This window comes from Alexandromys fortis, unplaced genomic scaffold, assembly GCF_014885135.2.
Source record: "Alexandromys fortis isolate MF-2015 unplaced genomic scaffold, M_Fortis_MF-2015_v1.1 scaffold_223, whole genome shotgun sequence".
NCBI lineage: Eukaryota > Metazoa > Chordata > Mammalia > Rodentia > Cricetidae > Alexandromys > Alexandromys fortis.
Genome location: NW_026068095.1, coordinates 1,957,818 through 1,968,659, shown reverse-complemented (window position 1 = coordinate 1,968,659; position 10,842 = coordinate 1,957,818). Strand labels below are relative to the sequence as shown.

Sequence of the window (10,842 nt, the reverse complement as noted above, 5' to 3'; positions counted from 1 at the left end):
GGCATTTTATACTCATAACAGGAACAGTTCATCAGGATGAAGTCTCAATCCTGAATATCAATGCCCCTAATATAAAAGCACCCACATACGTAAAAGAAACATTACTAAATCTCAAGGCAGCCATCAAACCGCACACACTAATAGTAGGAGACTTCAACACTCCTCTCTCACCAATGGACAGGTCAATCAGACAGAAACCTAACAGAGAAATAAGAGAATTAATGGAGGTAATGAAGCAAATGGTCTTAACAGACATCTATAGAACATTCCACCCAAATAGGAAAGAATATACCTTCTTCTCTGCAGCTCATGGAACCTTCTCAAAAATTGACCACATAGTCGGTAACAAACCAAACATCCACAGTTACAAAAAAATATTAGTAACAACCTGTGTCTTATCAGATCAAGTTAGAATTCAACAACAAGGCTACCCCCAGAAAGCCTACAAATTCATGGAAACTGAACAGTCAACTACTGAACCACACCTGGATTAAGGAAGAAATAAAGAAAGAAATTAAAGTCTTCCTTGAATTCAATGAAAATAAAGAAACAACATACTCAAACTTATGGGACACTATGAAAGCAGTCCTAAGAGGAAAGTTCATAGCACTAAGTACCCACTTAAAGAAAACAGAGAAAGCACACATTGGAGACTTAACAGCCCACCTGAAAGCTCTAGAAAAGAAGAAGCAGACTCACCTAGGAGGAGTAGAAGACTGGAAATAATCAAACTGAGGGCTGAAATCAACAAAAATAGAAACACAGAAAACAATCCAAAAAAAAATCAATGAAACAAAAAGCTGGTTCCTGGAGAAAATCAACAAGATTGATAAACCCCTATCCAAATTAATCAAACGGCAGAGAGAGAATTTGCAAATTAATAAGATCAGAAATGAAAAGGGGGACATAACCACAGACACAGAGGAAATTCAGAGAATCATTAGATCTTACCACAAAAGCCTGTATGCCACAAAACTAGAAAATCTAAAAGAAATGGACACGTTTTTAGATAAATACCATATACCAAAGTTAAACCAGGAACAGGTGAACAATCTAAATAGACCTGTTAGTCGCGAAGAATTAGAAGCAGTTATCAAAAACCTCCCTACCAAAAAAAGCCCAGGACCAGATGGTTTCAATGCGGAAATCTACCAGAACTTCCCTGCTCCAATATCCATCCTTCCTCCATCTCAGCCATTCTACACCCCTAAGCTGTCCCCAACCCTTCCCCATTTCCTCTCTCCCCTTTTCCCCTTTTCTCTACCCCCACCCACCCCCAGCTCCCAACTTCTTTCTGACAATCTTGTTTGCTTCCAATTTCCAAGAGAATCGATATATGTTTTACTTTGGGTTCACCTTATTATTTAGCTTTTCTGGTATCATGAACTATAGGCTCAATATCCTTTGTTTATGGCTAGAATCCACTAATGAGTGAGTAAATACCATATTCATATTTTTGTATCTGGGTTATATTGCTCAGGGTAGTGTTTTCTACTGGGTAGTGGAGGAGAGGGTGCCTGAACTGGTCTTGACCCGTATTCAAACTGATGACTGTCTTGAATATCACCATAGAACCTTTGTCTGGCTATGGATGTAGACAGAGACAGAGCCCTACATTGGAGCACTAGACTGAGCTCCCAAGTTCCAGTTGAAGAGGAGAAGGAGAGAAAATATGAACAATGAAGTCAGGATCACAAGGGCTTGGTTCACCCACTGAGACAGTGTACTTGATCTAGTGGGAGCTCACAAAATCCAGCTGGAAGAGGAATAAACATGCTTGGGATCAAATGGGCCCTCTGAATGTGGTTGACAGTGGGGGCAGACAGAGGGGCCACTGATAATGGCACTGGGATTTGTCTCTACTGCATGTACTAGCATTTTGGGATCCTATTCTCTTTTGATGCATACAATCCTATGCCTTGATGTAGGGGGGAGGGCCTTGGACTTTCCACAGGGTAGGGTACCTTGTCCTCTTTTAGGACCAGAGGGGTTGAGGGGAGAAGGGAGGGAGGAGTGGGAGAGATGAGGGAGGAGGGGAGGCAAGTGAGAATTTTGATTATCATTATTTATAAAGTAATAAAAAATATGTAAATTTCTTTTCTTAGCTGAAGTTACAAAAGATCACAGAGATGGGGGAAAGAAAGAAAGAAAGAAAGAAAGAAAGAAAGAAAGAAAGAAAGAAAGAAAGAAAGAAAGAGAGAGAGAGAGAGAGAGAGAGAGAAAGAAAGAAAGAAAGAAAGAAAGAAAGAAAGAAAGAAAGAAAGAAAGAGGAGGGAGATAAAGAATGAGAAGGAAAAGGCATTCCATGCTTAGTGCTGCCTGCTTGATGGAGGGGGGTCATCTGTCTATGTGTTACTTTCATTGGTTAATAAAGAAACTGCCTTGGCCCTTTGATAGGACAGAAAATTAGGTAGGCGGAGTAAACAGAACAGGATACTGGATAGAAGGCAATGAGGCAACCACCATAAAGCTCTGGCCCAAGATAGACATGGGTTAGAATCTCCCGGTAAGCCAATATCTCGTGGTGCTACACACATTAAGAGAAATGGGTTAACCAAGATGAGAGAATTAGCCAGTAAGAGGCTAGGGCTAATGGGCCAGGCAGTGTTTAAATGAATACAATTTGTGTATTGTTATTTTGGGTGTAAAGCTAACCATGCGGGAGCCAGACAGGATGAAAAGCAGGCTTGCTCGCCCCATCACTACACCTGCCTGCAATTCAAGTTATCAGTAAAATCACAGCTTGGTCAACATATATTGCATTTCAAGTCAACAAGAGTAAGATTCTGATACAAGCCAACAAACAAAAAGCACAAAGAGAGGGATGCTTAAGTCCTCAAAGGTCTGAAACTAGATAGGGGAGCTGATTGCACTGTTCTTTCTGTTCATTTGTGTACTTGTGTAAAATGTCCTTTTGTTTTGAAGACTCCAAATTTTGCCTTAACGGGACACTGGAGCTTAGGACCTGGTGGCAGATGATTCCTAATGCTGTGGTATTGCAATATATCACATTGGCCCTGTCTCAGATGTGGATATTATGTGTCTAGACAGAATCAAATTGCCAAGTGAAATCCTCACCCCCTAATTAATTGCACAGGTGATTTTCAATTCATGGTGAAATTGACTTCCTACCAGGGTTTAACCTGGTATTGGATGCTGAAGGGATCTGCTGCCTGCACAAAATTACATTTAGAGCCAACTTTCCCAAAAGAGCTGTGTTTTCAAGAGGCCAGAAGTTGCCCATCATGTTTTTCAGATATTAGAAATTCACAAAATTAGTCAGAATACGGAATCAACTTCCACAAAGGAGAAAAATATAAAACCACCACGTTTTCAAATCAAAACACTGTGATTCTTGCCAGAATTGTATCCTAGAATACAGAACACAGTAAAGATGTGGATGTTGTCATCAAGGACCACGTGAGGCATTATCTGAAGGGAGAAAACAGCAGAGGTTGTCCTCCTGACCATCACTGAAAGACAGTGCTCTTACTTTGACCAGTAATGTATTCATCTCATGTAGAAATGGCCAATCAATAGGAACATCATGGCCTGGCGATGTAGCTCTAGGCTTCCTAGTACACATGGAGCACTACACCCACTCCCCAGAGCAGCAGAGTGAGCAAATGTGTCAGTCCAGCACTGCAGAGCTAGAGGCCAGAGGATCGGAAGTCCAAGGTTTTCTGCAGGTGAGCTTAAGACCAGGCTGGGCTTCCAAAGACACTATCTCAAATGCAACTAGTAAGAATCACATCATCCATAGCTGGCAAGTGCTAGCACACACCTTATCCCAGCATGCAGGAGGCAGGGGGTCACTACATTTGAGGCCAGCATGGTCAAGAGAGATTGTTCCACAAGGGCCACATGAACTGAAAAACCGTGTCTGGATAAAATATATCATCAGTACAAAAGTAGCATCAATCTACACCACAGGAAGACATAGGAAGAAGCTAAATTTTAGGAAATGCCTCAGAAAAGAAATGGTCAGTATGATTGGGTATCTCTTGGGTGTATTCCCAAGAGATATTGCTGGATCCTGAGGTAGGTTGACTCCCAGTTTCCTGAGAAACCACCACACTGATTTCCAAACTGGTTGCACAAGTTTGCATTCCCACCAGGAATGAAGTTGAACATGACCTTAAGTATCTTTTGGCCATTTGAACTTCTTCTGTTGAAAATCCTCTGTTTAGTTCAGTACACCATTTTTAATTGTGTTATTTAAGTGTTAATGTCTAGTTTCTTGAATTCTTTATATATTTTGGAGATGAGGCCTTTATCTGATACGGGGTTGGTGAAAATCTTCTCCCATTCACTAGGTTGCCTTTTTGTCTTAATGACAGTGTCATTTGCTTTACAGAGGCTTCTCAGTTTCAGGAGGTCCCATTTATTCATGTTGCTCTTATTGTCTATGCTACTGGGGTTATATGTAGGAAGTGGTCTCCTGTGCTCATGTGTTGCAGACTACTTCCCACTCTCTCTTCTATCAGGTTCAATGTGGTCAGATTTATATTGAGGTCTTTAATCCATTTGGACTTGAGTTTTGTGCATGGTGACAGATATGGATCTATTTTCATTCTTCTACAGGTTGACATCCAGTTATGCCAGCACTCCCAAGGTCTAGTTGAAGAGCAGAAGGAGGGAGAAGATGAGCAAGGAAGTCAGGCCTGCAAGGGGTTGGTCTACCCACTGAAATAGTGTGACTGATCTAATGGGAGCTAACCAAGAACAGATGGACTGGAACTGAACAAGCATGTGATCAAACCGTCTCAGAATGTGGCTGACAACTGGGGATGACTGAGAAGCCAATGATAATGGCACTGGGATTTGATTCTACTGCATGTACTGGCTTTTTGGGATCCTAGTCAGTTTGGATGCATACCTTACTAGGCCTGGATGGAGGCGGGAGGGCCTTGGACTTCACCCAGGGCAGGGTATCCTGCCCACTCTTAGGAGTGAAGGGGGTGGGGGAGAGTGAGTGGGGGAACACGGGGAAAATGGGAGGAAAGGAAGAGGTGGATATTTTTAATGGTAATATTATAAAGCAATAAAATATTTTTAAAAAGAAATGGACAGAAAATGATTTCTTTTAAGAGCATTAATTGTAAGAAAAAAAGAGATGAAGGGAGTCTTACAAAATAAAAGATGTCTTATTTATCACTTATTCAGATTCAGATCAATAGAACTAAGTTTAAAAGGACACATTTATCATTTATGAAACAGTTGTGTAATTGAATACTGACTTTTTAGTAAGACTGAGAAATTGTTGAACACTTATTTCAGACACAATGAAACAGAACAGAAAATGCAAGCTGGAGCTAGCAGCACAGAAACCAGGCTGGTGAACTGGGGAAGGGTAAGAATGCCTGTGGTTTTGCAACTGCCTCACATTTAATCTTCACACTTGCCTTTGAACTAGAAAGGGTACCAGTGAGACCTTGACATCATTTATTAAAGAAAGAATTTGCACTGCTGAGTCCACGCAAAAAGCATGGGGAGACAGGGGCATACAATGTTTTCAGTGGCTATCGGGTTGTGGACAAGAGAGATACATAGCTTTTCCAGTATTCATGGTGTGCTGTTTTGGGTGTTTTATGTTGTAACTGCAGCACTCAAATTCTAGGTGCTTCCACCCACCTACCCTGACCCAATACTAAGAAGTACAGGCAACACTCAGAAATTGCATGCTGAAAATTTTATTGAGGTCAGGTAGACAGTCAACAATGGTTCATTGGCCTGTTTGTCTGAAGAACATCATCTTCTCTGGCACTCTCTGAAACAGATAAAAAGGAGGAACGTTAGTGAAAAATTGGGGCATTTGGGAGATTCAAATGCTACTGTAACCACTGAAGCAAGAGAGGTGAGAGATTACACCCTCTTCTCCCTCAACTCCTTCTCCCCCTTCCTCATTTTCTCAGGTTTGCACATATCAGCCACAGAGCAGACAGTACAACTGAGTTGTTTATAACGCTATGAAAATGAACAATGTTTCCTAGCTTGCTCTTCCTTGGGTTCTGATTTGAAAGGTTTCAGTACATACTTCCACGGAAATGCACCCTGAATGAATGGAAAACTGAAACCATCCTAAACGTCTATTAACAGAATGGCAAATAAGGAGGTCAAGGCAGATCATGCAATGCACTGGAGTACAATGTTAACATGCAAAAAGTCCTGATTACACAGCAAGACATACACAATAAAACCACTGTAACATGCTGTAAGGGGATCCATGTAATATGCTTGTATGAAGCAATGCAGTTTTCCAAGATATGTGACTTTTAAATAAATAACCTTAAGATCTGCATAGAATATCATTCATGTAAAATTTACTGTTACTTTGTATAAAACCACACATACACAAAGTAATATTTCTAAGAGGATTGCCAAAGGATTAAAACTAGTGGCTTTCAAGGACAATAATGGAAATTTCAGATAATTTAGAATCTTAATATTCAGACATGTGCCATCCTAGGAAAAAAAAAAAAAGATTATGAGGAGTTTGGACATACACAAATTTAGAAAAAATGCACTAAATGTCTGGACAAGCTCAGAGGTATCTCTGTATTATTACTTAGAGACAATGGATCTGAGCATCCCTGGTGTGAGTGGGACGGAGTGTACAGGCTGCAGATGAGAAATTCCTGAGGTTCAACACAGAAAACAATGAGAAGTTGTTACTGTACATCTACAGACCAATGCTACTCAATATGTATTATTTGAGAAAATAGGAACTGGGGAACTATGTTCCTCAAAGCTGAAGTACATTGGAATGATTCTCCGTGATCTTCCTATACCAACACACATATACCATCCTATACTATCTGAATGCAAAGATTATATATGAGGCCATAGATGGTGTCACTCCAGTTAAATAATTTTCACATTATGATTTGAGAAATACAAAAGGAAAAGGACTTTGTGCTTAGTAATTTGACTCATACCTGTTATTGACAGCTGGATTACTCAGATCATTAGGCTCAAAAGCAACTTACCTATAACTACTTAAAACGGTCAGCTACAGAGTAATTAATTTGCTGCCACCCATCTTCTGTTAAAGAATTGCCGTAGTCTTCCAAAGTCAAAAGAAGGAGGATGAAATTTCTTGAAAGGACCGAAAGGACCATAAGGACCAAAACGACTCCAATTATGAGGTTTATGGTCATTCACAGGAGGAGAAGAGTCTTGCGGGGAGTCTTCTTCTTGGGGTGGTTCTTGTGGGTTTTCAGGAGGAGAGGAAGGTTGGTCTTGAGGCTCTTCTGCTTCTGGTTCTTGTTGTGTTTCAGTCACTTCATTCGCTTCATCAGCAGAGGACACTTGTTCCCCTTCTGGCTCAGGCTCATTCTCTGGGTCACTGTTTTCATCAGCAGAGGCCTCTGGGACCTCGCTCTGGCTTTGTTCTGCAGGATCTGGATGGGTAGGGCCAGACAATGGGAGCACACTGGTCAAAGAATTCCTTTTTGTTTTTTTTATTCCTCTGACATAATCACACAATCATTTTTCCCAGATCCTGTCTGCAAGCTACTAACTCCTTTGTCCATGCATCCTTGTTGCTTGGCTTTCTAGATATACATCCCAATGAAACAGAAGGTTTTGTGTTTCTAACTTGGGATAAGTATGTGCTATGACGAAAACATGAACATTTGGGGACCCTTATTTATCTCATGCATTGTCTCTGGAGACAAAATGGCAATAATGCAGAATTAGAATAGGTAGACAAAGGGAAAGTTGTCAATTGTTAAGGACATGTTGTGAACTCTCTACATCTGCAAGGGGTTCCAGCTCTGGTTTTAGGGCCCTAGATTGAAATTTGACTTGTATATTACATCTACACATGGAACCCCAACAGCAGATAAGAACAAAATGATATCCAACAAATTCTCTAAATGCCTGAAAACAATGTCATTTCTTTTTAAATCAAAGACAGTTACCTAGTTAGCGGGGAAAACAGCAAACAGACCACAGGGAAAGACAAATATTTCTCCATATGGTTTATGGTTGTGTAATTAATTGTAGACAGGAACACTGAGAAATAAGGGAACCACAGATCCTCTCAAAACCGAAGAGTCAGCATTAAGAAACTTTTGGTTTCTGCCTCATCTCACAGTGCTCATTTCTGGATGGGAGGCAGACAAATTTCTGCTGTTGTTAAGGAAGCTTGGTCTCTCTATCATTCATTTAGTTGAGTTCAGTCATGGTTCCCAGCATTAACATTGGGAAATAAGTTTCTATCTTTAGGGAAACTAATATTCACTCATTCTGAAGACAGAAAATATGATAAGATGACACTGAAACACAGACAATTAAGCAGCCTGGAAGATGGATTCTGCTTTACCTGCAGGGGCAGCAGTAGGAGCCTCAGTGGCGACCTCTAGGAATAAAGCAAAGGAAGACATGAAAATTGAGATCACAGTCTTTCATGGCTTACAGATGTCCTGCGGGAAAATGTGACTTTCAGTCTCAAGCTTCTGAGTACCACTGAGCTCATCAGATAGCCGTGAGACACTTGTGAAAGAGTCTGGGATGCGTGAGCATGTGCAGATTCCCTGTGCTGTTACCCACACGCTCTAAATGTAGAATCTTTATTGTCCTCCCTGCACATCAACGAAACACACTGCTCCCTTTTCTTAAGTGTGCGGCATATTTCCAATTCTCATTGAGAACATGCCTCACCAGTTTGTTTCTTCATTAAGTCTTAGTGTTCTCAAGAGGTAAATCAAGGAGTACACATCATATAAAGTAACATGTACTGCCTGAAGCATATTAAAATTTGGAATGAGGATCAGAGTAAACTCTGTAGACTGGGCTATGACTCTCGTACTTCAGTATCTATAGCATTGAATTTATTCCATAATTCTCTAATTTTGATCCCTGTGTGCGCATCTACATCATGTGTCTGGCATATTCTGTTCAGCAAGGCTAGCTCCTCCCAACATTCACTCTGATTATCAGAATGTACGCATAAATCTCCACCATTTCTATGCCTCTTTAGGGTCATAGAGCAGTTTTCTAAACACAAAATGGAATACCATGATCCTCTGTTATAGTATTTTCTAGTCTCAGATTGAATATTTAATAAAAAAAGAGTATGTTGTGTGCCTAGGATAAAACTGTTCTAACCCTTATCACAGGCATTCCCTTCAGCTGTCTTTCTTCTCACTTGATTCTGTTCTCATTCCCCTTTTTTCTAGTCTCTTTTCTCCCTTCTTTCTCTTGAAAGTCTCCAGCTCCCTCCCTATAAAAAATAGTTCATACCTTCACTGGGGGTCTGAGCCGAGCTCAGGACCAGCAAGGTCGCTGTGAACAGAACTGCCAGCATCTTGGAGGAGGCTCTGGAGCTGTTCTCAAGTGAGTGACGGGACAAGTCCATTCCCTTTATAAAACAGAGCCCAACAATGGAATCTTTGATCAACAATTGAAGACCTAGCTCCACTGTTTCTTTTTGGGACTTTAGCCAAGCAGGATGGAGTGTGGAAGAGATGTCAACATGTCCTATCTAGAAGCAATAACACGTAATGAGGCGATGTGGTTGAAGGAACATTGTCTCCTTGCAGACAAGTAACATTCTGTAGTGGTAAGACATAGGTGGTTTTCCTTCCTAACTATTCTGAAGAGATCGGCAATGAACATGGTTAGAAACTATCTGTGAAGTAGGATATTGGCCTCTTTAGACATATTCCATCATATATGCATATGTGATTTAGCTGGGTCATAAGATCATGTACATTTAGATGTTCAGAATTCTCTACCCCTTTTTCCATTCTGATTGCTCTAGATTGCACTCACAGCAAAGGTGGATGACGGATTTCCTTATCCAAACATCCTCTCAAGAGTTCGTTGTCAGCTGTTTTCTTGTTCTAAGCCATTCTGTCTGGTGTGAAATGAAATCTTCAAACACTTTTACTTTGAAATTCTACAGTTTCTAAGAAGGTTGAACAATTTTTGTCAGCCATTTTTATTTCGCCTTTCTGAATCTTTTCTGTAGATCTCTTGCCCATTTCATTTGATCTACTTGCCTTCTTGATTGGTTATTAGGTTGTTTTTTGAGCTCCCTGTATATTCTGCATAGTATTCTCCTCACAGAAGTATAACTGGCAAAGATCCAAAACGTGTGGCCTTCATATTTACTTGAGTATTTCATTTGCTATACAGATTTCTAGTTTTATGAGATCCAGTTCATCAATTATTATCCTTAACTCCTGTGTGGATGGAACCATATTCAGAAAGTCCTTTCTTGTTCCTGTATCCCAAAGGATACTGCGTGTTTTCTTCTAGTAGTTTCAGGATTCAGGTTTGCATTAAGATTTTGATCCATTTGCAGCTGTTCTTCTGTTCAAGGTGGCAAATATGGATCTAATTTCATTCCTCTATAAGTGGACATTATTTTGCCATCACCATTTGATGAAGATACTGTCTTTCCTCCATTGTGTATGCTCATCATTTTTATCAAATAGCACATGGCTGTAGCCTTGTACACTCCTATGTGGGTCTCCTGTTTTATTCCATTGACCACGTGTTTGTTTTTGCTAGTACCATACTGTTTTTCTCATAGCTGTGTAACATAGCTTAGAATGTGAAAATATAAACCCCCCAGCATTATTATTTTCTCAGGAAACTATCTGTGGTGTCTTGTGAGTCATATAAGTGTTAATATAATTTTTTATTTTTGTTAAGACTCTCGTGGCTATTTTGGTTGAAATTATACTGAATCTCTAAATTTTGTTGGAATAGGCATTTTTACAATGTTAATCATACCAAACCATGGTGCTGGAAGACCTTTCCGTTTTCCAGTACATTCCTTAATCTCTTTCCTTTTGAGGTGTGATGTCTTCAAGGACAAAAAAATTT

At 40.2% G+C, this 10,842-nt stretch overlaps 1 protein-coding gene across 1 annotated transcript; it reads right to left on the bottom strand.

Annotated features, from left to right (window-relative positions):
- Positions 1-5,677: 5,677 nt before the first annotated feature.
- Prb4 (proline rich protein BstNI subfamily 4) lies at positions 5,678-9,480 on the bottom strand. Its single transcript, XM_050123227.1, has 4 exons — positions 9,250-9,480; positions 8,330-8,365; positions 6,990-7,403; positions 5,678-5,770 (listed from the first exon to the last, which is right to left on the bottom strand). The coding sequence occupies exons 1-3, from the start codon at positions 9,362-9,364 to the stop codon at positions 7,024-7,026; spliced, it is 531 nt and encodes a 176-aa protein (XP_049979184.1). The 5' UTR covers positions 9,365-9,480; the 3' UTR covers positions 5,678-5,770; positions 6,990-7,023.
- Between the last annotated feature and the right edge of the window lie 1,362 nt (positions 9,481-10,842).

Bases quoted from the DNA above. Each gene is read 5' to 3' on its own strand.
- Prb4 (XM_050123227.1), bottom strand. From the start codon at position 9,364: ATGGACTTGTCCCGTCACTCACTTGAGAACAGCTCCAGAGCCTCCTCC. The intron at 8,366-9,249 runs GTATGAACTATT...CTTTATTCCTAG, and splicing joins GGCTCAGACCCCCAGTGAAG to AGGTCGCCACTGAGGCTCCT. The intron at 7,404-8,329 runs GTAAAGCAGAAT...CTACCCATCCAG, and splicing joins TCCTACTGCTGCCCCTGCAG to ATCCTGCAGAACAAAGCCAG.